This window comes from Molothrus ater, chromosome 6 (genome assembly GCF_012460135.2).
Source record: "Molothrus ater isolate BHLD 08-10-18 breed brown headed cowbird chromosome 6, BPBGC_Mater_1.1, whole genome shotgun sequence".
Classification (NCBI taxonomy): domain Eukaryota; kingdom Metazoa; phylum Chordata; class Aves; order Passeriformes; family Icteridae; genus Molothrus; species Molothrus ater.
Window position 1 is genome coordinate 9,560,365 of NC_050483.2, and position 25,513 is coordinate 9,585,877.

A 25,513-nucleotide genomic window follows, 5' to 3' on the forward strand; every position below is an offset into this window, starting at 1 on the left:
CCCTCGATTTCTGTAACAAAAAGCCGAGAGGAGCCCAGAGATGATTAAACTCACTTTATCCAACAGTGTTTGGCCAACTCAGAAGCTTTTGTACAAGAAATCGCAGTCACACGGATACAGACCTGGATGCACAGGACAGCCAATGGAAACACAGGCACTCCATGGGTACAGACAGCAATAGCCAGACCTGGATCTACAGAGCAACCCTAGCAGCACAGACACTCCACAGATACAGATCTGCACATACAGAGCAGCCCCACCATACAGACACCAGTGTATTGAAATACAAAACTTTTTTTTTTATTTAATTTAAAACCAAAATTTAATATTTCTTTTCTTTTGAAGAACATCTGCTGGCAAACAGTGCGTTGGCTACAGACACACAGACAGGATCATGTCCCCTCACACAAAGCACAGTATCTACAGGGGGATTGCAGGGCTGGGTGCAGAAGGAATGACTAAACCACCACAGACTCCTGGAATGGGAAGGCTGAGCTGGAATTTTTGGTTCAATGAAATTGGGTTGGCCAGAGTCTGGTTAGCAGTGGCTCACTGAACAGGAAGTGCTAAACAGGCCAAGACAACGAGCTGATGCTGAGCCACAGCCAAGGGTGAATAAGAGGGATTAAGGTTAAAAACATCCTCTCAAATCCCATCTGGCCTCACAGATTGAATTTCACTGAGAAACAAAAAAAATCTGCCAAAACCCTTGCAGAGTTTCTCCTATCAAGGCCTAGAGCTGGCTCACACACTTGCGGGTCCTCGGGGACATGGTCACACCTTGGTCACCTCTCTCCACAGCTGGCAGAACGTCACTGAGACCCTCACGGTGTTCCTGCCACAGCTGTGCCAACATCAGCCATGCCCAGCTGATGGACACCACCACACAGGTGGGGACAGAGCGACAAATCCCTTTGGGATTGGAAGAGATGAAGAGCACACCTGGGAACACCTTCCTGAGAAGAGCAGTGGAGCAGGCCAGACTGTGCCCTGGCGCAGTGGTCCCTGGCTGTCACTGACCTCGAGGGCAGCACAGACGTACAACTGAGGAATGGCAGGGCCTGCCAGGCCTGTGTGACAGAGAGGGGGGGATCCCGCAGCTTCAGGTGACACCTCTCACCCGCTGAAGGTCTGAGTCCATGCCAGCTCCAAGCTAAGGGTACGAGAGAGACACTTCCTGGGGCAGCACCTCGTGGCTTGCCCTGACAGAAACTGGCCCCGCCAACCGAGGCGCAGGAACCCAGGAAAAGCTGCCATTTATTCAATGCTAGAACCTAAATATTAAAGTGAAGAGTGACTCCTTCCTCACCTGGAGACAGGAAGGCACACCTGCTGCACACCTGTGCTCACCTCAGGGCTTCTTGAGGCCACAGGGCAACCCCAGGGCTGGCTTGGCCGCCACGGAGGGCGGGGAATGCCACACAGCTGAGCTGGTGCGCTTGAAGTAGCGGGGCTTGTTCTTGTAGAAGATGTCCTCCAGCTTGGGGCTGGGGATGGCCCCAAACAGCGCGTCCACGTCAGGGGGGTTGTAGTACTGCCGGATCACAGCCTGGCTGAGCAGATTCCCTGCAGGAACAGAGGAGGACTGTGTTAATTTTGTTCATTGGGATCGCTGTGTAGGCTGTTGTATGCGGCGTGTCCCCGCTCTGCTCATCTCTCACCACCCCAAGGCAGCTTAGCTGGGTATTTGTCCCCCATCATGTTGTGACAAGATCCCCAAGTAGTGGAGGAGCCCCTGATTCCACATTCCACATAGAATCATGGAATGGTTTGGGTTGGAAGGGATTTTAAAACTCATCTAAGTTCCAACACCCGGCCATGGGCAGGGACACATTCCGCTAGACCAGGTTGCTCCAAGACCCTGTCCAGTCTTGGACACAGCAGGACTCATTTCATGCTGGAGTACTTTAAACTCCTCCAGGCAGGAGGAGCTGGGCAAAACCCCACAGCAGCTCCCACAGTCTGCTGGGGGTCCTGGACATACAGGACCCCCCACATCCCCCCCACACACATACCAGTGGCCCAGGCAGGGACAGGCTTGCGTGGCTGGCTCTCGTCATCTGTCGAGTCGTCGCTGTTCAGGTCCATCCCATAGTCATTGGAGCTTGTCAAAGGCACCTTGAGTTCCTTCCTGCTCTGAGGAGTCATCTCGTACGAGTTGCAGGCAGGGGAGTTCTAGAAAGGAATTCCACAGGTGTTGGATGCAGCAGCATCATCAGGCTCCAAGCTACAGCAGGACCAGCTTGTTTCCCCCACCTCCTGCTCTGTCACCTCAGAGCAAACCCTGAGTCTGGCAATTCTCAAGTTTGGACCCGAGAGCTTGACCCAAGTTCCAGAGTTGTGACCCAATGATGGCTGTGCACGGCCTTCTCCTGTTTAATTTGGCTGATTAATTTGCCATCTGTGGCATGAGCACACAGCAGTAGATGAATCTAATGGGTCTAATAGAACAGAACTCCACTCCAGCCAAGCCAAGGTTAGCTGGAGGTTTTATGTCGCTGGAGCAGAGTCACATGCCCTAAACACTCTGCAACTCAACTTCTGAGCTTGATTAATGATGTAAAACTGCTGATTGCTGTACAGAGAACCTGCCCATCAGCTCAGCCAAACTGAGCTCACACTAATGGGAGCTGCACAGGCAGAAAGTGTAAGGGCAGGAGAAAACCTTCAACTGCAAATTTCAGGTTTTTTCAACTGGAATTTTTCAGCAGAAATTCTATTTTCATTCAGTAAATGAGTCTCTGGAGAGTTGGACACAGTTGTCCTTCCCCACCAGAGACCTCCTTCATGGCTTTGTGTCCAGTGACATAAACTCCCACCCACTGGTCCTGCACTTTAGGATTAAGACTCTGAGCATTGCAAGGAGACAAGAGCCTCCTGTTTGTTGTCAATGTTCAGGACATGAACGCACACCCGCAGGATTCTCCGGAGCCAAACCACCACCATTCCACATGGCTCTGCTGCCACCTTGTGGCTCTTCCCAAATTTGACCTGAAATAAAACTTTCAGCGCTTTCTGCCCCTGAGGTCCTTCCGGTATTTAAGAGGCATTTAAGACAGCTCCAACACTTGCTGTCTTACCCACAGCCAGGAATCCTGTCCAATCCCTCCTGCTTCCCTTCCCTCTGTCATTGAAATATGCACAGTCAACCCTAGATAACTAGAATTTAAAGAATTCCTGTGTTATTGAAAAAGCAGATAAAAGCAGAGGGTGGAACTGCCCGAGGCATGAGTGGGTCAGTGCTGGGACTGGACTCTGCTGTCACCCCTAAGGACTCATCCCCAGTTACCTCCTTGTTCTCCTGGAGTGGTGCCCGGGCATTGTCTTTGGCCTTTTGCTCCTCTGACAGTTTCTTCTGCTCTTCTTCCTGCCTCTTCTTCTCAGCCAGCATCTTCTGCTCCCTCTGCCAGGTGACACCCACAGGATTACCCTTAGGGACTACACTGCCAACCCAGCCACCATCTTTGTAGCAGGCAAAATATTCAAGCACCTCATTACAGCTGCTCCTCGTGCTGCTGAGGAGCACTTGGGACATGGTGCAGCTTCCTCAGAAGGGCACAAACACGCTGAACCCCATGCTAGAGCATCAGCTGCCTTTCCCTGACAAAGCCAGGGCCTCCCACCTTGCAAAACTTGCTACTGACTTTTTCTTGGGGCTATAAAAGCCAGAAACCAGCTGACCACCTGCAGAAGTCTGTGCCACTGATCTTGGCCTCCTTCTAGACTACTATTTTTAGAGGCCAAGTCTCCCCAGGGTACCATAACCATGCCACACAGGTCTGACCTCCTGCTCACAAGTGTCCCAGTAGGTCTTCAGGGCTCCCCACAGCATCCCAGCAGAGCTGCTCCAACAGCAACAGCTGCTGAGGCCAGACTGTGTGGCTCTATCCCATCTCAGTAATCAATCACTCACCTCCTTCTTCTCCATCTCCATCCGGAGCCGCTCCTTAGCAGCCGCTTCTTCCTTCTGCAGGCGGGCAGCCCTCTCCTGCTGCTCCCGGAGCCTGGGAACCACAGCACAGGCCCTCACTCCCAGAGCCACACCAGGGCCCTCCCGCGCTCACAGCTCTTCAGGCACTCCCCACCACACCCCTGACATCCCAGAGCTCCTCCTTGGCAGCTCAGCACCAGCAGCAGCCGAGAGCTGTGCTGCCAGGTCACTGCAGCTCCAGCCTTCCACTCCTGCCCTCTGCTGTGGCTGCGTTTCAACTCCATCAACTCCATCCCAGAATTTGGTATATAAATGGGGATTTTGCCTCACTTTTCTGCCTGGATCCGCTCCTGCTCCCTCTTCCTCTCCAGTTCTCTCTCTGCAGCCAGCTGTCTCTCCCGCTCCTGCTCCGCCTGCCTCTGCTCAGCGATCCTCCGGGCACGCTCCTGCTCCTCTTCCCTCTTCCTCTGCATCAGGTCCCTGCGCCGCCGTTCCTCCTCCTCCTGGAAGCACAGGCAGGAGTCACTCACCTGACAGGAGCAGGCTCCAGGGGAAGCACCAGGAACCTCTCACTTGACCCAAATTCCCATCGCTACATGGCAGGGAAACATCCTGGGGGTAAATTCCCAGTGCCCAAGGCAGGTGGATGCCCTGTCCAGCTCTGCCTGTGGGACAGAAACAGACACACACACACACACAAACCTGCTGCAGAGCTCTTTGTCTCCTGGCCTCCTCCTCTTGTCTGCGCCGGGCCTCAGCTTCCTCCATTTTCCTGGCAGCCACTCTCTTCTTGATCTTCTCCTCTGCCAGCCTTTCTTCCCTCACCTGGAGCACACACAGACCCAGTCTCAGGTAGGATGGCACAGCAGGACCCCTCACAGGGCAAACCCTCCCTCCTTTTCCCTCAGCAACCAAGGGGGCCTGTGCTCTGTTTTAAAAAGGTCATATTTAGGGCAATGACCTTGTTTTGCATCTTCCCAGGAAGAGCTGACCATTGGAATATAACCTCAGAGCCATGCAACCAGACAGGCAGCTGGGGATAATTAAGGCAGACAAATGACTACTAGGCCCCTGCACAAATTGCCTGGAAGTCTGGGATCTGAGGAAGGCTCTGGAGGAAGGATGTTTGCTTTACCCTGTCCAGCTAGCTATTAGTCAGATGGGAAAAGCAGCAAATAGCAAATTAGGCCACCTTTATCTACTGCAAGTCCTTCTCCCATCTACCAGAGCATTAATAAAGCCCATTTAGATTCCTGATTATGGAAAAACAGGAGTTCAGCTGTCACTTGCTATAGCCAGAGAAAGGCTGTCCCTAGGATCATCAGGGCTCTGGAAAGTTCTTTATTCAACTACTCTTTCGTTCAGCCTCTGGAATCCAAGCAGCCTCCGTGCCCCTCTTTCCAGAGAGCACATTTCTGTGGTGCCAACTGCCCCAGTGGCTACTGACTGTCCCAAATAAGCTCTGCAGGGGCTGTACCTTCTCGGTCTTCTCATCAAACAGCGCAATCTTCTGCTCGATCCTCTTCTTCCTCTCCTTCTCCATCTCCTCCGCCCGCTCCCGGGCTTGCAGCACCTTGCGCAGGCGTTCCTCGCGCTTCCTGAGGACACAGCCCGGCTCACCAGTGTGTTCCAGCCAGGTGAGCTCCCCCCAGCTCAGCACAAGGCCAAAGAGACACAGCAGGAAATTCAACGGCCCAAATTCCACATTCATTTAAGCACCAGCCATGTTTAAGCTCTGTCAGAAAGTGGGGACTCAAAACAAAAAAGCTGCACCGGTGGGCAGCAAGGACAGTCAATGCTTTATATCAGCATTCCAGGGATACCCCAAGGACAAACACTGCCTGTGTCCCCAGGAGTTTCTGCTGCTTACACAGCTCCTGCAAGATAGAACACCTGAACACAGGAACCTACAGGTGGCCAAGAGCAGTGTGACCACATCTACTCACAGCTTCGCCTCTCCGAGTCGCCGTTTCCTCTCCTCCTCCACCTTTTGCCTTCTCAGCTGCTCAGCTTCTTGCTTCTTCCGCAGAGTCTCCAGCTTCTGCCTCTCTTTCTCCTGAGGGGAATTGAATGTCATTGTACCCACTGGCCAGAGCTCTATCCCACCTCAGCTGCTTTGGGCAGGGGCCCAGAGATGACAGTGAGGAGCTGCAGGCAGGAATAGGGGATGGTGACAGCCCTGGAGCAGAGCTCAGGCAGCCTGTGACCTGGTCATGAATGGACATATGCAAGGAAAACACTGGTGTGAATCTCAGGGAGCAAGAGGAGAAGCTGGAGTGTTGAAACAGGAGCACACACAGCTCTGGAAGCCCAGGCAGCATCCTCAGGGACTGCAGGCAGCCAGCCCCGTGCTTTCTTTTGGTGCAAAGGAGCCACCAAGCAGCGCTAATGGCTGGCACGGCTCCCGCTCCCTGCGGCGAGCGCAGGGACAGATGGTGCTCCAGGAAACACCTTGAGCTCCCGCTGGCGCCTGCACCTCCCACCAGGCTCGCTCTGGGGGTGAACCACCAGCACTCCCAGAGCTCCCAGCCTGCTCTGGCATGCAGCCAGAACCAGGGGCTTTCTCCTCATTCTCCTGACCCAGCCCAGGCACACTGTCAGCCAGGGGAGTGAGATCCAGCCACCACTACAACCACAGCAAATGGACTGACATCAACCCACTCCATGCCAAAGCAGGCCTGGTCTCAGCACAAACCCACAGATCTGCACGGGCATTATCCATGGGAATTCTTACACTGGGCTCCATGCTGTTTGGTGCATCCAAACTGGTTAATATAAAACTAACAATTATATCTTATTGCTCTGCTGCTATTCAGTTATGTTTAGCTCCCACATGGAAAATCTCCCGAGGGGGAGCTGCCTGCACTGGAATGAAACCTAAATCATTCCACAAACTGACAGCAGCAGAGGAAGCACTCTCTAGCCACAAGACTCTTTTCTCATCCTATTAACTCCTTTGTAGTATTGACACTAACATCAGCAGGGGCCCAGTGAGATTGAAGCTGGAGTCTTTCACTGCTTCCCAGTGGCCTTCCCTGACCTGCTGGAGCACAGCCAGCCAGCCTCTGAGCAGAGCTCTAGGAAGCTCTGCCATTAGGCTGCTAGATGCAGGAACACCAATTCCTGCATCCTGCCCCCCTCTTTCTTCCTCTCAGCTCTCCTGCAAGGGGAAACCAGCCCCAGAGCTGCCTACTTTGCAGGTGAGTTGTTGGGTATCATGAGTATGAGCAATTCCTGCTTGGCACACGACTTCCAGAGCGGCTCTGAGTGAATCCAGGAAGCTACACCCTTGTCTAGAATCAGCTCTCAAATCCCTCCCTCCTAAACTGCTCCTGCCTTGGAAAACCAGGGCCTTGGAAAGCTCCCTGGGGTAGTGCAGGAGGAGCACCTGCCTGCAGCCAGCCAAGGTGTGCTGCTGGTCCCAACAGGATCCATCAGTGATACTGATGCCCGCTCGATCTGGACACCAGCAGTCGTCTGAGTGGCCCCACAACCAGGACAGCCTCATGTTTTCTCCTGCCTCAAGGGTTTGGAAAACCTCCAAGGTTTGAATTTAAGAGGTATTTGCTCAATCTCACTCATGAGAGAAGTCCTAGAAAGGAGACCTGGGATCAGGCCAGACCTTAGAAAATGAGACCTGGCTTCAGTTATCAATATCAATATCAACATTCACAATCCACTCAATTTCTGTTTCACAGTTTTCATCTCTGACGGTTACTTGCCAATAGCTCAGGGGGATGATGCAGGAATAAAGCTTGGAGTTCAAACTGGAATTCTTCAGTAAGCTGACTAACCACAATTTTATTTATTTACGTGTAAACAAAGCCCTTCAAATCACTCAGTTTCAAATGGGTTGCAAAGCTCCTCTCATAGCTGTGCTTTAAGTTAGGCACTTAATGAAACCACTGTGTACTGCCTTAGAGCAGAGCCTCCTCTTACCTTGGGATCAGCCTGGAGAGGGGTGTTGTACCTGATGAAGGATTTTATGACTCCATTCCTCCCCACAGAGCTTGGTGTCATGAGGAGCTGGTTCTTCTGCACAGTGTGCAGGAACGTTTTGAACGGGCGCACCACCTGTGGGAGGAACAGCAAAGCGTGAGTGGGGCTGGGTAAAAAAAGGGTCTTGGTGAGGCATTCCAGGGTTACAGGGATCTCACCTTGCTGGCTGGGAGGACTGGGGATGGGGTCTTCTTCCTGAAAGGAGACAGCCCTCCCTCCTCTGCCTGCTGGTGGTCGTAGCGCTCATCCACAGCTCTCTTGTAGCTCGGCTTCCTCCTGTGAGACAGCACAGGCTGTGAGACACACCAGGCAAATCCTCCTCATGCCTCCAAGTCAGGGCTGGAAAGGGCCATGAACTACCCTGGGCTTGAGAGAGATTCCAGTGTGGGCAGGCCCTGGCACAGGTTACCCAGGGAAGCTGTGGCTGCCCCATGCCTGGCAGTGTCCGAGGCCAGATTGGTTGGGGCATGGAGCAACCCGGGATAGTTGAAGGTGTCCCTGCCTAGGGCAGAGGGTGGCACTGGATGGGCTTTAATGTCCCTTCAAATCCAAATCAGTCTGTAATTCTAAGATTCTGCATGCACAGTTAGCCAATAAATAAAATCCTAATGCAATAGAAAATAAAAATTAAATCATACAATCATGGAGGCAGGAAAAACTTATTTGCAGAAGTTTCACAAATACTAAAGGCCAGTGAACAACATCCCAGCACTGAACCTGTTTGGAACAGGGCCACAGCCTGCCTGAGACACTTCCAACTAGGACATACCTGGCACTCTGGGGTGGCTCCAGGGTCCCCCCATTCTTATTTAAGTTGTTTTCTGAAAGAGAACAGTTACACAGTGAGTTCTAGCAGGAAAAATCCCCCCAGCACAGGTTTGACAGCAGAGAAGGGGTGTAGCAGCTCTGTGAACAGCAAAACCACCTGCAGGAGTGGGCACAGCAGGACCTGGCTCACATGACACCGTTCCCACCTGGAAACTCCAGGCAAAGCAGAGCTGCCTAAAGCTGTCTGAGTTCTGCAGAGCTTCAGCAACAGAGCTCAACTGGGCCTCCCACAACCCTCCAGCCTCATTACAACCATCTCCATGTGCTTGCCAGGATGGAAATAACTCCAGCACAGAGTTTTCTCACTGCTAATTGTCTGAAACAAATCCCTGCTCATCAAACATTAATTAATCTTTCAAAGTGAGCTCTCAAATTAACCAGTCAATCTTTCCAGCTTCCCAGCCAGCCTCCCAAAATGATAACTTCCCAAAGTGCTGCCCCCAAACCCTCTGGAATTACCACTGCTGTTCTGCTCGTGGGGCTGCCCGTGTTTGCTGACTGTGTGGGAGCGAAGGGACATCCGAGGGTTTTGGGATTCCTGTGGGAAAAGCAAAAGGGTTTCAGGAGTATCACACATGGAAAGTTCCTGGTTCAGATTGTGGGGTGGCTCTGACACGGGTACGGACAGCAGCGCTACCAGGGAATGCCAAACCAGCTCTTGGCAAAGCCCTGGATGCTGCATCACCAGGAGAGGCAGGGACATTAACACGAGCATCTGAGCTGCTTAAACTCAACCAGCTCATCAACTATTAAGGCCAGGAGCCTTCCAAGCTGTAAATCTGTGCTGCTGGAGCTCTGGCCAGAGCCAGCATGCCCATATCCCTGAGCAGTGACGAGTGGGGAGCCTGGAGACAGCAAATGGCTCATTTCCATGATTTATCTGTTTGTTATGGGATACCCATCACTGCTCTGCCTTTGCACTTAGGCTCTGCTGGGATAATGGGCTGTGGTTCTGGAATTGCTCTCTCCTAGCAGCACCAGCATTACCTCCTGGTCAGCACTTCATAGTGCTGCACTGGGAAGAGAAGAAAAGGGATTGATGGAGAATCCATCCTCCCCAGTTGCTTCTGCAGGGCCTAGAAAAACTGACTTTTTTTGAGTTTCTGCACACTCATAACAGTTCTCTTTGTTTTCAGGTCACTGCTCTGCTCCATTAATTCAGGCTCTGCTCACTGAAATTTATTCTGGACTAAACACTGACATAAAGCCAGGGTTACTTCCTCGGTGAGGGTTGTGGAGGGAAAGGTGTTGACCTCAATAATATTCACAAATTTCCATGTGTGTCCAAACTAAAAAGTGTTGAACTACCTGCAGGACTGACCAAAAGGTGAAAAGAAGCTTTAAAAATACAGCATGCAAACCATGACACCAGCTGAACCAAACTTCCCTGAATTATAAGTTTTTTATCTGTAAAGACTGGGGACTGAATCTTCACACAATGATCTCTAGCAAGAGGTTAAGAAGGAAGAGCCAAGCAGGACTCAGCCCTGAGGTCAGGCTCAGGATGATGTGCAACAAGTTCAAGAGATTTAGGAAAACGACAGAGTAAAGTCTAGGCAAGCATCCAAGCCTGTAACACCCTTCTGACAGAGCACCTGCACCCAAAGCCATGGGTCACATGTGCTCATTTCCCAAAGAAAACTTTGCTGGTTTTGGTTTTGCTGGTTCTAAAATGTTGTGGTTAAGACTTTCCCTAGTCTGAGTACCAGAACCACGAAGGCTCAGATGGGCTTGTGCACCTCTAAGCCAGATGCTCTGTGCCTTCCTCACTCACTGCCATGGGGACAGGTTACAAAGTCTGACAACCTACAGTCAGAGCTCCCAGATTTCCCAATAAGCTCCAGTAATTCCACGTATTTTTCTCCCAAATCCACACAGGCAGAAATGCTTTTAATTCCTGTCCAAGTCTTACCAGTTTGGAGGGGGTGGAGGGTCCAGGAGGAGGCCTAGGAAAAAAAAAGAAAGACAACAGGGGCTGTGCTTAGCAAAACTGAGGAAACTGGGAAGCCACTTGGATTTTACACCAAGAATAGCAGTGAAAAAGTCCTGCAAGCAGGGTAGTGAGGATAAATAATAAATAAATAACTGAAAGCATTCTCACCCAGTTTTGACAACGGTTTCCTCACCCTCTGGCACGCTTATGGAGCTGGAGGCTGTGGGAGAGGAAAAAACACACCTGAGCTGTAAGGCTGGGCTGCAGCCAAGGATCTGGAGGGCCAAGGAGCTCCAGACACTGCAGAAGGGTTTGTCCTGCCTTGGGGCAGGGTGGGGCACGGGAGCACACCCAGGTGGCACTGCAGGAACATGGCCAGCAGTTCCAATGCAGGAAAGCAGTTTTCAATTAGGGATGAGTTCAGGGTGATATTCATGAGTTAGCATTAATAGGCCTTGGGCTTATCTGCAGGACCTGACTGGACATCAACAGCAGTTAGAGCCAGTCTCATTTACAGCGGGAATGCTGCTTCCCACGCCAGCATTCCAGCTGGCTCTGCTGCACGGAGCTCAGGAGCTCTGTCACAGCCAGGACCTGCCACTAATAACCATAGAATCAAACAATCAGAGACTGGTTGGGGTGGGAAGGAACCTTAAAGCTCATCCAGTCCCACCCCCTGCCTTGAACAGGGACACCTTGCACTAGCCCAGGTTGCTCCAAGCCCTGTCCAACCTGGCCTTTGACACTTCCAGGGGTGGGGCAGCCACAGCTTCTCCATCAACATATGCCAGTACCTCTCCTCCCTCAAACAGAGGACTTCTTTCCATATATCCCATCTAAATTTCCCTTTTTTCAGTTTGAACCCATTTCCCCTTGTCCTATCACTCCAGTTCCTGATGAAGAGTCTCTCTCCAGCTTCTTTGTTTAATAATACCAGCAGTTTAGATGAGACTAAATCTGCCTCTGCCACCAACTGTAAAATAGTGGGAGACTTTTAATCTACAAAGTCCAGCCTCAAAATTCCCTTCTCAAGCAAACTCTAGAATCAGGAGCCAGATCCAGCTAAGGAGAAGGGAACTGGTGGGAATTTCACCTTGCAGGAAACAGGAAGGGCTTTAGGAGAATCCATCACCCCTTTTGGCTCCCCAAATCCTTCTCAGCTTTACCAGCTGTCCCCACAGAAATGGGAAGACCAGCAGACCAGAGGAGCTGTGGCTCCTGGAAGCATCCAAGGCCAGGTTAGATGGGGCTTAGAATGACCTGGGTCATTCCAACCCAAACCATCCTGGGATTCCAAGATTAACAACTTGTCACAGCAAATCACAGTAATGATTACAGCTACACTGAAATAGAGACACTGAGGCTGATCTCCCAGGTGATTTACAAGGCTGAAGTCAGTTACCTGGGTTTCTATGCTCATAGTGGGGTTCCAGAAAGCCAAGAAGGACTTCCATGAGGAACTGCAGCCTGTCTAGCCCAGGAAGATCAGCTGCCACCCCCACACAGAAGACCCAGGAAGCAGAATGCCCCCTATGACACCCAAGCTCACCATCCACACAGCTGGAGGACACGGATCTCTTCTGAGTCGCCCTCTTCTTGCCCGCTGCCCTGGCGGCGGATGCCCGGATCATGCTCTCCCTCTTGCTGGCCAGGGAGTATTTCTCTGCCAGGGAGGTTCTGCGGCTCAGGGAGGGTTTTCCCATCAGGCTCCGGCGCACAGAGCGGCGGCTGAGCCTGGAGCCAGTTGGAGTCCCCGGGCTGCTCCTCAGGGCCTGGGAGGGCTCCTGAGCCCGGCTGTGTTCCCGTGGGGAGCCATCCCCCTCCTTCAGTCCAGCCCCTGGGCTCAGGATGACGGTGACATTGGCTGCCCTGGCTGGCTGTGGCTCGGGAGTACAGGGCACCACCAGCTCAGGGGCTGTGGGCGCCAGTGGTGATTTGGGAGCACCATGTTCCTCGGGAGAGCCGTTCCCTGAGCTCGTGGGGAGCAGCTCTGCCGGCTTTGCCCCGCTCCTCTGGAGAGGCACTGCAGTACCAACGTGGTCAGCTTCCACCCAGCGATCCTTCCCTGCTGTCTGCAGGGCAGTAGGGGTCTCAGGAACCACCTTGGAGCTTATGGCAGAGGCTGCAGCCCGGGACCGTGTCACACGCTGTGGTGGAGAGTCTTCCTTGGCCTCAGCCCTGCTGAGTTCCAGGTTTTCTTTGTTCTTGAGTCGCTGAGAAGATCGCACAGAAGGTCTGCTGCTGCCATTCCTCCTCCTGGAGAGGCTGATCACAGGAACAGTGGGTGAGATGGGAACAGGAGTCGGGAACAGCCCCGAATCATTCCATGCACACACATGCATAGAGCCAAAGACCTGGGATGGGCCCAGGAGACACAGAGCTGCACAAAGCAGCTAACACAGACGGCAATCAAAGGATGCAATGGCTTTAAGCAGAAAGATAATAGACAGAGACACGGGGACATAGAACCAGGCAACAATAAAAGCACTTCTCTTGAGAATCGAAATCCAATGTTTTCAGCCGACAGTGCCCCAAACACAGGGTCTGACCAGAGCGGGATAAAGGAAGGGAAGCTCCCCCTGGACAAAGCAGAGCATCACCAGGACGTGCTCCGTGGAGGGCATTGTTTCCCAGAACCCTTGGCAGCAGGTCTGTTCAGTCTCACACGGGCTCCCTCCCTTCCCCAGGCCCCGAGGACACCCTCTGCGCTCCCCCTTTCCACAGGAGCTCCCCCATCCCCGCTCCCGCAGCCCCTCACCGCTTCCTGCCGGGCTCCTGGTCTTCCTGCAAGGCCGACAACCGCTTCCTCCGCTGCCGTTTCTTCTGCGACGGCGTCTTGGGCATCAGCTCGAGCTCCTCGCTGTAGTTGCTAGAGAGAAGGGGAGATCAAGGCGGGACCAGCGCGAAGGGTGGCCGGTAGGGGCCGGGACCTAGCGGGGTATGCAAGTACCTGACAAACATCTTCACCGCCTCCTCGTAGATCTCATCCAGCCACACCATATCGGTCTCGTCCACCTGCCGCAGGAACTGGGCCAGACGCCGGTCGCCCTCTGAGGGCAGCTCCATCGTCCGCGCCGCGAGCTCCGCATACCCCATTGCCGCCGCGGCCCCCTTCGCCGCCATCGCTACAGCGCCAACGGCCGCGCGCGCGCGGCACGCCGTTCAAACACGGCCCCGCCCTCCCACCACAGCCAATCATCGCCCGCCGCCCGCCACGGCCCGTCCTTCCCATTGGCTGCCAAGGAAAGGGCTCGCACTCGGTGCCGCTCTGCTAGCCCATCTCTATGCTTCTGGAGGACTCGGCTCCGGAGGCGGGGCTTGGGGAGGCGGATCCACAGGCGGCTTCTTTTAATAGCTGAGGGTGACGGACGGGCAAATCAACCAATAAAACTCCAGCGATTGAGAGGTGTGCGCTGTGATTGGCGGAGGCCGGGTATAACCTCGGGGTGCGAAGGGCTGGGTCACGTTGTGAGGGTGTGGCGAGCGGACGAGGTGGCGGCAGCAGCAGCTCTGGTCCGGTGCCGAGCGAGTGCTCTTGAGGATCTGGGGCGCTTGGGAGGGGTCCCCCAACACCTAAACCCTGGTCTGTGTTCCTACTCCCCCCGGTGCCTGCGTCTCTCTTTCCCACGTTGAGAGGTGTCGTGGCTGCCCCCTCCCCCCCCCCCCCCCCCCCCCCCCATTACCCCTGTCCTCTTTCTCTATGTCCCAGGCGAGGCGATGGCGGAGGGTCCCCAGCAGCTGCTGGAAGTGTGCGGGCAGAGGCTGTCCCGCTTCCTCTCCGACGCACAGCACAAGCACTTGGCCTGGCTGCGGGAGGTGGAGGAGCAGGGCATGAGGATGCTCAAGAGGTAAGGGCTGCCCTGAGGGGACCCCACTGTGCCACACCAGCTGGGTGTGAGGGGTTTGATGTGGGCAGTGGGGGAAGCAATCTGTGCTCTGCCTCTTCTGCCCCACAGCAGCTTCAGGGATGAGCCCATGCTCTTGCCCAAAACGCCGTCGCAGAGGAGGAAGCTCAGGAAGAGGCAGTCCTCCTGGATGAGGGAGGAAAACAAGGAGCTGAGCAGGAGGAGGTAGGTGGGTCAGCTTGCTCTGGCTCAGCCTCATGGTGTTTGGATGAAACAAAACAGTGCCTGTGTTCCCTGAGTTATCAAAGGGGCACATTGGGATTGCTCGCTGTTTGATTCTGGTGAGAGTTTGGGATAAAGTTTGCCACTTTCCTTCACTATTTTTTTTCTGGTCATAGTTGAAGAATAATAAACATTCTATTTTCTTGTCTGTTTACATTTGTGTTTTGTCTCACTGAGTTCTTCTTTTGGGCTCAGGTTGCTGCTCCTGGTGTTCTCTCCCTAAGCCTCTGCGTCAGTGCCTGGAAAACTTGGGAAAGGGATGTGTTGCCAGCACCATGTCTGAGTTGGCAGGCAGGGGGGCTCCAAGGGTTTATGGAGGGACTGAAGTGGAAGTTCCAAGTGACTTGCTTAGAGCCCATGCCACTTTTAAAGCTGCCCAAACCTGATCCATTGGTGTTTTAGGGCACTAAAATCGTGCTGACTATGGTGAGAGGCCCACAGGAGGAAGAGTTAGAGGTGGGAGACTGTTAGGAAGCAGACATGGAGGGCGGGGAGAGCAGCAGGAATAGCGGGAGCGTGGGAGGTTTGTGTGTGTGCAGGGAGAGCAGGAAAAGCAGCACTGCGGATCGGAGCAGGGAGAGCTCCAGACCCTGCACTGGGTGCTCAGGTCATGCCTCTTCTAGGGGGGCAGCCCAGCTAACTCCTGTTGGTGTTTTCCCTCCTTTAGACTTGGTTTGGGAAGAGCTGCTGATGTCACCAGGAAGGTGACATGCTGTGTGTCCCTCTGTAGGGGCTGTCCTCTGCCATGTGCTGCTCCCAGGGCAGGGTTTAAAGCCAGCTCTTGATGTAGGGCTGGATGCACCTTTCCCACTGCTACTTCTCCACACCTGACTGTCCGTGTGGCACAGCCCTTGTGTGTGAGCTCCCATCTGGGCTGTGTCCGTGTGCCTCTCCCCAGGGATAGGATGGGCTGTGAGGGGAAACGGTGGAGTGCAGAAGCAGCTGCAGCTTCACTTTTACCCCATCTGCTTTTCTCTCCAAAACTTGCTTGGCAGTGGACAACTCCTTCATAGTTTCCTTCAAAATTCTTTTCCCTTAAGGTTATCCAGAAGGAGGAGTGGTGTCAAGCTGCAGTCTTCCAGCCTGAACTCCCAGCAGTGCCAGAGCCAGGAGCAGCCCCAGAGCCCTGGATGTGAGGGGCAGGATGTGTCCGTGCCCAGGCTGTGCTCCAGGATCTCAGGCTGGCATCACACCCCAGCTCCCAGCTCTGCCCGGGAAGCAGCGTGAGGAATCACGTGTTCCCATGGCAGATCTGGATTGTCCCCAGGCTGCTGCTGGGGGTGATGCAGCCCCTCCAGCAATTTTGGGGGAGCAGCTGCCTGAGGTGGATGTAGCAGCTGAGCTCCAGGACATCCCTGGGATCCCAGCTGAACAGCCAGGAAGGGATGGGGAGCAGGACCCCAGGAGAGCCAGCACCTCCACTCCCAAGGCTGCTCAGAATGGTGGTCTTGCTGCACTCCAAGGAGATGGATCTTCTCAGGGCCTCGAGGCACTGCTCTTCCAGGACTCCCCCAGTAAAAGTGTGGCACAGAAATCCAGGACGTGCCGTCGGAGCGGGCTGGGTGCCCCCCGCAAGAGCCATAGGGCTTCCCTGGCAGAAAAGTGCTCCCTGGCCAGCAGGAGGGAGAACATGATCCGGAGATCCGTCAGCAGGGCCAGGAAAGCAGCGGCTCGAGAATCCTCCTCAGCCTCCAGCAGAGTGAGCTGTGAGTCCCTGCACTGCTTCCATGAGGGATTGGAGTGGTGTGGAGCAGCTCATCCCTGCCTCCAGCTCCCCCCAAGTCTCCTGTCTTTGTGGGATCCTGGGGTGCAGCTTCAAGCCAGGGTGTTGATGCAGCAGGGGAAGGCTGGGGGGCAGGGGGAGTTGGGGTACATAGCTTGGGAATGGGCAAAAAGCACAATTGTGGAAGGGAGCGCGTGGCCAGGCTGGTTCCAGCCATGTGTGCCTTTGGATTGGGAGAGAGTGCTGCATTCCCTGGGGAAGAACTTTAATTTATGGCATCTGCCAGCTCTCCAAAAAATCAATAAGGCTGAAAGTGCAGCCCTGAAGTTAGGCTGCAGTGGGCAGAGGAGCTCAAATGCTTTTTGGGCAAGCATAGAAGAGACTCAAACTAGTTGTGTCACCAGAGAAACGGGGGTCGTGGAGCCTAGGCTATTCCCAGTAGCTCCAAATCCCTTGTATCAGCTATTCCTGCTGCTCCTGACATGGTTTGGCTCTTTGGGCTTTCCAAAACCATTGCTGCTGCAGGCAAACAGGCTGTGGTGGAGCATGGAGGCCTCTGGAATTCAGCTTTGTCAGCCTTGAGTCACGCTGTATCCAGGCATTTGTTATAACACTTGGAGCGAAGGGGTGTGATGGGGGGGTGGAATGAGCCTGGAATCAGCCCAAACCCCCTGGATCCCTGCACCAGAGCGTGCAGGGAGGCAGGAGCTGCAGCCAATGGCCTGGGAATGCTGGCTGTGACACAGGCAGCTGGAGCAGCCTGCAGGCAGCAGAGCTGCTGCCTCAGTGCTCTGCCTCCCCAGCCCACTCCAGATTCAGTGGCACTCGAGGGAGGTGTGGTGCTGGTGGGGAAAGCAGAGCAATCCATGTTCCTGGGAGGAAGCCTGAGCTCTTCCATGTGCACCCTGTGGCTGTTGGGAGCCTGGGAGTGAAATTCCAGCTCTACTTGTGCTTTCCTCTGCAGGTCAGAGCTCCTTGGAGGCTTTTGTGGAAGAAGATGTGACCAGTGGCACAAGGTGAGGCTGCCATGTAAGGCAGGTGGGAAGGGATGCTAGCGTTCCCTGTGAGGACACTCTGGGTGGCTTTTCTGTCACAGACTTTGTCAGGGACTGCTCAGATGTTGTTGTCACCTGGGGCTGGGTGAGATTTCAGGTTATGCTGTTCAGGCACAGTGAGATTAGGTCCTTCACTGGGGTGGCTGGTGGTGTGTCCTGGGGTTCCTGGAATTCCTGGCTGCCACTAGCCCTGCAATGCTGGTGGCCAGTCAGGTCTGCTCTGGGAAAGGGACAGCCCAAGGCTGTCAAGAGTCCCCTCTTTCCTGCTCCTGGAGCCCAAGGTGGTTAGGGGGTGTTCAGCAGCACAGTGGGACAGTCCCTCAGAGGATTTTACAGCCTAGCCTTGATGTGCTTGGTTGGAACAGCCTCCAACATCCTTGGTTGGATGTGCTTAGGAACCTGCCCCTTCCTCGGAGTCCCATACACTGCTTCCATCACCTATAACTCGCCTTCAGAGAGAATTTAAATTATTAAAATAGCTTTTCCTTCACAGGCCTGATCTGGAGCCAAATTCCCCGAGGGAGAAGGTGAGTTCCAAGGAACAACCTCAGACTGTGTGGATGCCTTCTTGCTGAGTCAGCACCTTTGCTGAGGTTGTCACTGGATGTGGGGACATGGCCGATGTCCCAAAATGAGCCAGCACAGCCCTCACTGGGAGGGAAGCAGACCCCACCTGAGCTAGCAGCTGGCTTTTCCAGGGCAGCAGGTCCCTGCTAGCCTTGTTCTTTGGAGCAGCTGTGCTAAGGGAATGCTTGTCCTCTTTCCCTGCAGGCTCCTGGAGATGTCCTTGTTCCAAGCACAAGTCCCCGAGCTGCCAGCCCTCCTGCACAGCACCTGTCCCCTCTGGAGCAGCAGGCAGGGAATGCTGCAGGTAACTTCTGGGTGGTCTTGCTTTCCTTGCATGAAACCCTGAGAATACACACACCTTGGGGTCAGTGGGAGTATTCCTGGGAAATAAAGGGCTTATGTTGAAACTGAGCCACTTCTGACCAGTCAAGGAAGTTTTTCAGGTAAAGTTTGGACCTCCTGAAGAGGTGAGGGATCAGGTGGACAAGGACATCTAAATGTGTCCAAGCTGTGAGACAAACGCTGCCCTGTCCAGCTTCAGTCTGTGCAACGAGTGGGGACATTTGGGAAGGAGCTCCTGGAGCTGGAGTCTTCCACAGTGTCATGTCCTTTCCCTCTGTGGTTGCATTATGTGAAGATTTAGAGGTCCTGATTATTTTCTGTGCCTCTGAGCAAGAAGGAGGAGTTGGGGTGGGGTGTTTTGTTCCCTGTGAACTACAGGATGTGATAAGTAGCTGGAGCTGGAATGGAGGAAACAGTCCCTGGAGGGAGTTGGATGCCTCACACGTAGCACTGACTGCAGGTTTCTCCACAGGAAGCTATGTAAATCCCAGGAGTGAACCCCAGAAGAGCCAGGAACGGCCCCACTGTACCAAGCCCCTGGAGAGTTCCTCCCGCATGTGGTAGGAGACACTGCAAGGAGCAGGGATGAGCCAGGGGTCTGGAAGGACTCAGGTTTAGCACTTTAAGTCATTTGTGCTAAAAAGGGTGGGGGGCTTCTTTCCCTGCCTTCCTCTCCCAAATCCCAGTAGCTCTGAAATCTCCTTTGGCTAGATCCTGTGTCTTGAAAGTCTTTTGTGGCTTTTGGAGCCTTGTTTGGGTCAGGCATAGGGAGGAGCACCCAAGGTCCTGCACAAACCAGCAGAGGTGCCCTAGCACAGTTAGCTCAGAGCTGGGAGATGACTTAAGGGCTCCTGAGGTGCAAGTGACTGACCTGGTTATTTTTGTCTGTGTGGGTGTCTGGAATACCTGACCTGACTCCTGGAATACCTGATGTGTCTCCTCACTATGTGTTGCTGGGGAGGTTTTGGGAGAAAGATCTAATAGCCAGTAAATCCCTCTGGGGAGGGTGCCAGCCACTTGATGTTCCTCCTGCTGATGCCACCAGGATGAAAGGCTGCAAGCAAGCCCTGGGTGTCCTGTGGCACGGGCAGCAGACAGGGGGCCGGGTCCTTTCCCCTTTGGATGAGAAGCACAAGACCTTGGCAAACCAGGCTCCAGCATCCCCCTCTCCGGCCAGCAAGGTGAGTGGTGCCATAGCCCAGTGCCTCCTGTGCCAGGCAGGCCTTGAGCTCCCTCCCTCTCTCTCCTCAGGCTGTCAGGCCACTGAAGAACTTCCTGCAGGGACAAGGGGGTGGCATCAAGGACTTCATCAAGCGCAAGACTCCCACCCGGTCCCACCTGAAGGTGCGTCATGTCTGAGGGGTGGGAGGAGAATGGGCTGCATGTGCTGGGAAGGGGAGTTCTGGTGTTAATTCCAGACTTTTAATTGTGTTTTTATGCCCTTTCTCTGCAGGGAGACTTTGTTGTAAGTATGGCACCTTATCCATGGGGCTGACACGCTGACCACACTCTCCCCTCACGTCGATGTCCAGCAGCCCTCTGGCCACACCAGTGGTGAGGTGACAGGATCTCTGTGCAGGTGTGTTCTGCTGGGACTGGGGACAGCTGGGAGCTTCTGGCCTCTGAGCCAGGCTGCACTGTGCTGCCTCTCCACCATTTTCCTGGCTCCTGGGACATATGGTCACCTACAGCAGGGGTGTGCTGTTCTTTTCTAAAGATATTCTCTGCAGCTGAAGGACTGAAGTTGTTCCTTCTGTACCTCTGCTTGCATTGGATAATCCCTGTTGCCAAATATGTGTTGTCTCCCTATCCTAGTGTCCAGGTGAATGACTCCAACAGTGACTGCATGTACCAGGCTGCCTGAGGGGAGACACAGCCCCCAGCACCTGGTACAGTCTGAGCTCTTCTCCCTTCAGGAGAAGGAGAGGCAGAGACTGGAGAACCTCCGGAAGAAGCAGGAGGCTGAGGAACAGAGGAAGAAGAAAGTGGAGGAGGAGAAGAGACAGCGTCAGGCAGAAATGAAGCAGTGAGTTGGCCTCCTTTCCCCCTGCTCTTTCCTTGGTCAGCACAGACTTGTCTTGTCCTTCCCACTTGGAATGAGCACTTTGGGAGCAGGCAGGGCTGACGGGCCCCTCTTGCCCACACTGCCCAGGAAGAGGGAAGAGCGCCTAAGGAAGGCCCTGCAGGCACGAGAGCGTGCAGAACAGATGGAGGAAAAGAAGAAAAAGCGGATGGAGCAGAAGATCCTGCAGAGTGATGAGAAGGTGAGAAGGCTGAGTGGGCTTTGGGCCTCTCTGAGAGCTGTGAGACCACAAGGTGTGAGCAGGGCCGTGACAAGCTCCATGCATGCCAGGATTCCTTCTGACAAGGGGAGGCTTTTGTTCTCCATCCCTCTGCACATTCCTGTCGGGACAGGCCCTGTTCATGCTGCTCTGCATTCAAGGAATGCGGCACAGCCCTGCAGGTGACAGCCTCACGTGGCCACGTGCTTGGACTGGAGTGTGTGACTCAGTAGGGGGTGCATTTGGGTCAGGTTTGGGTTTCAGAGCCTAACCTGACCCTTTTGGGGGAGCAGGCTGGCCTGGCAGCCACGTGCCAGTGCCAGTGCTGTGTAATGGCTGTGAAGGGCTGAGGGAGCTGTGCCTGAGGGCCCAGAGCCTGAGCAGCCTCTAGGTGAAGCCTGGCTGCTCATTTTGGGCTGGACTGAAGGGACCTTTGGAAAGGTCAGCTTTGGAAAACAAGGAGTCATGTTCCTTTCATCCCTTCCCAAACCCTGAGTGGACCCACTGCTGGGTCCTCAGTCTCCTTAGGATCTGGGATATCCCAAGCTGCAGACCTCCCTCTAAGGCTGTGAAGTGTGTCCTTGGAGCACTGGAGCTGACAGGTTTGGCTTTCCCAGTTGCACATCTCACAGGTGAGGGAAGAGAAGGTGGCAGAGGAGCGGAGCAAGAGGAAAGGGTCCAAGAAACACGGAGAAGCAGAAACACGGAAGCAGAAAGCCCTGAGAGGGGTAAGAGCAACTCAGGCCCCTCCTGCACATGGAAAAGGACAGGGACAGCAGGGACCTGCTGTATTGGTGTGGCTGATGGGATAGGGACATGTCATTGCCTGCTTCTGCAGGGATTTTGGGGTCTGGGCTGCCAGATTTCTGTCCAGGCACCTGATGTTGGGTTGGGACACAAGGGAGAAACATTCCAGCTGCTGGAGACTTGCAGGGTTTTCCTCTTGTTTCTTCAGGAGGAAAATGAGCAGCAAGAACCACTGGAGAAAAGAAGAGAGGATGAAGTGAAGGAAAGAGGGAAAACAGTTTTGGAACTGAAGAACCTTCTGGAGCAGAAACAGCTGGGACAAGCGAAGGAGAGGTGTGAGCTGGTGCCTGTCCTGGAGAAGGGAATTGGCCATGGCTGTGGGGAAGCAGTGGGTGTAAATGTGATGTTGCACCTGGACTCTGGTGCTGCCTGGAGGTTGGGGAGCAGGAGCAGGAGGCTGTGAGAGGGCGAGGGACAGCTAGGCATGCTTCCCTCTCTAAATCCTTTCTTTTCCCCCAGGTATCCCAAGCAGCGAGGGAAGGAGAAGCCCCCCCAAGTACAACAGGAGCCAGCAGCATTGGCTGGCAAGGCCACCAAGGTGGGGTTGGAGTGTTCTGGGGGCAGCTTCTCTACACACAGCACACAGGCTGGGCTCAGCATCCGGTGTTTTCGAAGTGCTGCATTGCTGGGATGTTGTTTAGAGGACCAAATACAATGAAACTAATGATGTTTATTGTACAGAGGTGCTGTGCAGGAGCAAGGCAAGGGCTGGGGCTTCCCTGGCTCGCAGGTGAGCCCTCAGCCCTGTCATGGTATGGGGACAGTTTCATGAAATGGCACTTGGAAGAACACCTCAAAGAGCATTCACTGAATGCTGAAACCAATGGTGAGAAGGCTCACCATTACAGATTTTAGGAAATCTCTAGTGGAAATTAGAGATTTATTAATGTTTTACTGCCACATTTCCTCATTGTTCCCAAAGGATGTGACCCCCAAACCTCAGGTGCCACATGGCTCTGTGTCACTTCATTTGCACTCACACAAAGAACACCGGGGCTTTAAGTCAGGGTTGTTGGTCTTGAAATATCACATTAACATTTGCTTTCACTCTCTACTCTTAAATTCATTGCTTCATTAGTGAAAAATCAATGCCCCAAATGGTTCTTCCTCTTCAGGATCAATTCTTCCTCCTGTGTGGGCTCCTGCTGCACTCCTTCCCTCAGTCCCTGGCACTTGGACTCTTTTGTGCTGTATAAATTTAATTTAAGGTCTGAATCCTTCCTGTGCTGCCAGCAGCAGGTCCAGAATGAGTGTGGCAAAGCTTTTCCAGGCAGGAGAAAATGGCTGAGCAGCACACGAGGGGAAACTCTCAGAGAAATGGTTTAGGTCAAAAAGAAACTGCAGCAGTTAATTTTTTCCTCTTTATTAGGGGAAAGAAAGTTCCAAAAAGCTGCCTCTCGGGCCTGGGCTGGAGAAAAGATATGAGCCACCAGAATCATTTTTCCCAGCTCTTAACGTCTGGCTCCAAGCAGAGAGGGTGAGTGTGGGCTCCAAAGAGCCAGGCTGGACCTGAGCAGAGACAGGTTTGGCTTTATCTGGCAGTCTTGGATTTGGGATTATTTCTGCAGAAGAAGCCACAGAGGCACTGAGGGCTGGATGTTGCCAGAGCTGCTGCCGAGAACACAGCTCTGTGTCAGAGCTTGTTCTGTGTGAGTGAGGAATGACTTCATTCCCGTGTCTTACAGGAGGCTGACGGTCAGCAGCAGCCGAGAGAGGAGAAAAAACCCATTCCACCAGCAGCCCCTGGGATGTGGCCGAACAAAGCTGTCAAGGTGAGCCCTGGCCCCGGCACAACCCTCGGGTGGCCCTGGCCTGCTGTGGCTACTTGGCCCCCGCGGCACAGCCATGGCACGGAGGAGCAGCTGGAAAAACAAGTGGCTGGAGGTGGAAAAGATGCTGGAAGCGGCCACGGGAGGGCAGCAGGGCCTGAGGCGACGTCCCGGTGGGAGCGGCCCTGGGCAGCCAGGCTTGTGCCAGCTGCAGATGCAGAGCCTTTTTCCATGGGCAGAGCGGCAGGAGAGGCTGCTCGGAGCTGGGATGCAACACTGTCTCTGTCGGGAATCTGCTGTGGGCTCCGTCCTGGCTGTGTCAGAGCTCCAGTGAGGGAAAACCGAAGGGTTTACATGTAGAGTTGAGTGCTGGGACATGCACAGCGTGCCTTTCCCAGGTTTTTCCATAGAAAACAGGAGGGGAGGGAGTGTTAAGAGCAGGTGTCAAGGCACAGAGCCCAGTGACAGCTTTGTGTTGGTTAAGGATTTGAGCACTTTGGGGCTCTGGTGGCCATCGCAGCCATGGAAGTGCTGCTCCCCTTGCTCATCACTGCTCTCTGTGTGGTTTCAGAAATCCCTCTCCACATCCTGCCTCGGGTCCCTGGAGGGTGCTCAGGAACCAGCATCGCCCCCGGCCAATGAGAACAGCTACGGGCTGGATCTGAACAGCGACGACTCCACAGATGATGAGAGCAACCCTCGGAAGCCCATCCCTGCCTGGGCTGATGGTAGGTGCTAGCTCTGGGCTGGCTTCCTTTCCCTCCTGCCCTGGAGCTTTCCAGTCTTGCTTGGAGCCATCCCAGAGCACAGTCCAGGAGTGTGTGCACCTCTGGCAGCTCCCAGCTCTGTGTGCTGAGGGGATCAGCGCTGCTTCCTGTGAGCTCTCATGGGGTCAGGTGAAACCAGAGCCCTCTGAAAGGGGGCACAGCCCCAGCTCCTGAGGAGAAGCGGGGTGTGGTGGCAGTGGGAGCTGTCCCACCGCTCCTGCCCGGCCGGTGGCTCTCAGAGGGGAAGGGGAGTGCCGGTCCCGCGGGCCTGCAGCCGTGTGCTGTTCCCCTTGTTCCCGCAGGGGCGCAGCTCCAGCAGGCCATCGTGCACCAGTACTACCACCCAGTGGACCTGGACGCGCTGTTCGGGGCCATCCCCAGCCCCAAGCTGGAGGACATCTTCTACAAGAGCAAACCCCGCTACTTCAAGCGCACCAGCTCGGCCGTGTGGCACTCCCCGCCCGGCCCCTCCTGCGGCCCCTCCTGCTCCTGCCAGAGCTGAACCAAGGTGGTTTCTAGGCTCTGTGTTGTACTTGCCCTGTATTGACAATTTTAACTTTCTATTCTTCTTTTGTACAGAAATAAAGTTGTTTATTCAAGTCCAGTGCTCACTGGGTGTGTCTCCTTCCCCGTACCTTGGTGACTGTTGCTTGTGCCTTGCAGAAATCACAGTTGCTGCTCTGCAACCAGAGCCATTTCCTAGTCTGCCTCATTTCCTATTCACTTAGAATATTCCCTTGCACAAGGAAGCTTGGAAATTGCTTTAAGGAAGATCAAGTTTTTAAATCATTGAGGGGATAATGTTTTTGTAACCCTTTTTTATATATTTACTGTGTTTATGTATTTATCTATACTGTCTTAATTATCTGCAATTCCTTTTTCTTCAACAATTCCTGTGCACTCATCTTAGTCTGAGCCAGAATCTTCTTCCTGCTGCTGGAAAAATCTCCCTGGACAATTTAAGCAGTGGCTAATGCCTCCTCACCCTTTTTTTTTTCTAATGTGAAAAGGAAGCCCAGGCTCTGCTCTGGATCCTGTTTGTGGCAGGATCAATGGGACAGCCTGTCTTGAGTAGGAGCTGGGTGGGTTTGGGAACTGTGAGGAAGGGGATGGTTCCCCAGGGATTTGTCAGTGTGGCAGCTTTGACCCCCCCCCCACCCTCAGCAGCAGAGCTGCAGCCATCCCACTCCTTCTTTCTTCCTTTCCCAAGCCTGAGTGCACATGGAGTGACAGGAGCAGGGATGGATTGAAACAGAAAAGGCTCTGGCTGTAAGGTAGATTTATGGAGCCAGAATCCCTGGTGCTATCCTGCCACTCCTTCCACAGAAAGAGGCTGGAAGTGCTTGGAGTGCTCGGTCCCAGGGCCAGTGCTCACCTAAGGGG

General features: G+C 54.0%; 2 protein-coding genes across 2 annotated transcripts; one reads left to right on the forward strand and one right to left on the reverse strand.

Moving 5' to 3' along the window:
- Positions 1-39: 39 nt before the first annotated feature.
- On the reverse strand, positions 40-13,814 carry INCENP (inner centromere protein). The gene is made up of 18 exons (XM_036384174.2): positions 13,642-13,814; positions 13,450-13,560; positions 12,241-12,956; positions 10,860-10,911; positions 10,671-10,704; positions 9,218-9,296; positions 8,700-8,751; positions 8,089-8,206; positions 7,871-8,005; positions 5,878-5,987; positions 5,409-5,529; positions 4,634-4,756; positions 4,262-4,434; positions 3,914-4,004; positions 3,290-3,403; positions 2,016-2,175; positions 1,351-1,566; positions 40-1,153 (listed from the first exon to the last, which is right to left on the reverse strand). The coding sequence occupies exons 1-17, from the start codon at positions 13,812-13,814 to the stop codon at positions 1,352-1,354; spliced, it is 2,577 nt and encodes an 858-aa protein (XP_036240067.2). The 3' UTR covers positions 40-1,153; position 1,351.
- Positions 13,815-14,180: 366 nt separating this feature from the next.
- Positions 14,181-24,730, forward strand: LOC118686811 (inner centromere protein-like). Its single transcript, XM_036383201.2, is given in 21 exon segments — positions 14,181-14,274; positions 14,401-14,539; positions 14,648-14,761; positions 15,859-15,973; positions 15,975-16,524; positions 17,506-17,557; positions 18,090-18,123; positions 18,368-18,467; positions 18,978-19,065; positions 19,551-19,686; positions 19,757-19,849; positions 19,959-19,970; positions 20,422-20,531; positions 20,658-20,769; positions 21,420-21,515; positions 21,743-21,867; positions 22,054-22,132; positions 22,964-23,071; positions 23,280-23,366; positions 23,935-24,091; positions 24,433-24,730. Coding segments are annotated over 20 exon segments (2,499 nt in total). The 5' UTR covers positions 14,181-14,274; positions 14,401-14,408; the 3' UTR covers positions 24,633-24,730.
- Positions 24,731-25,513: the final 783 nt, after the last annotated feature.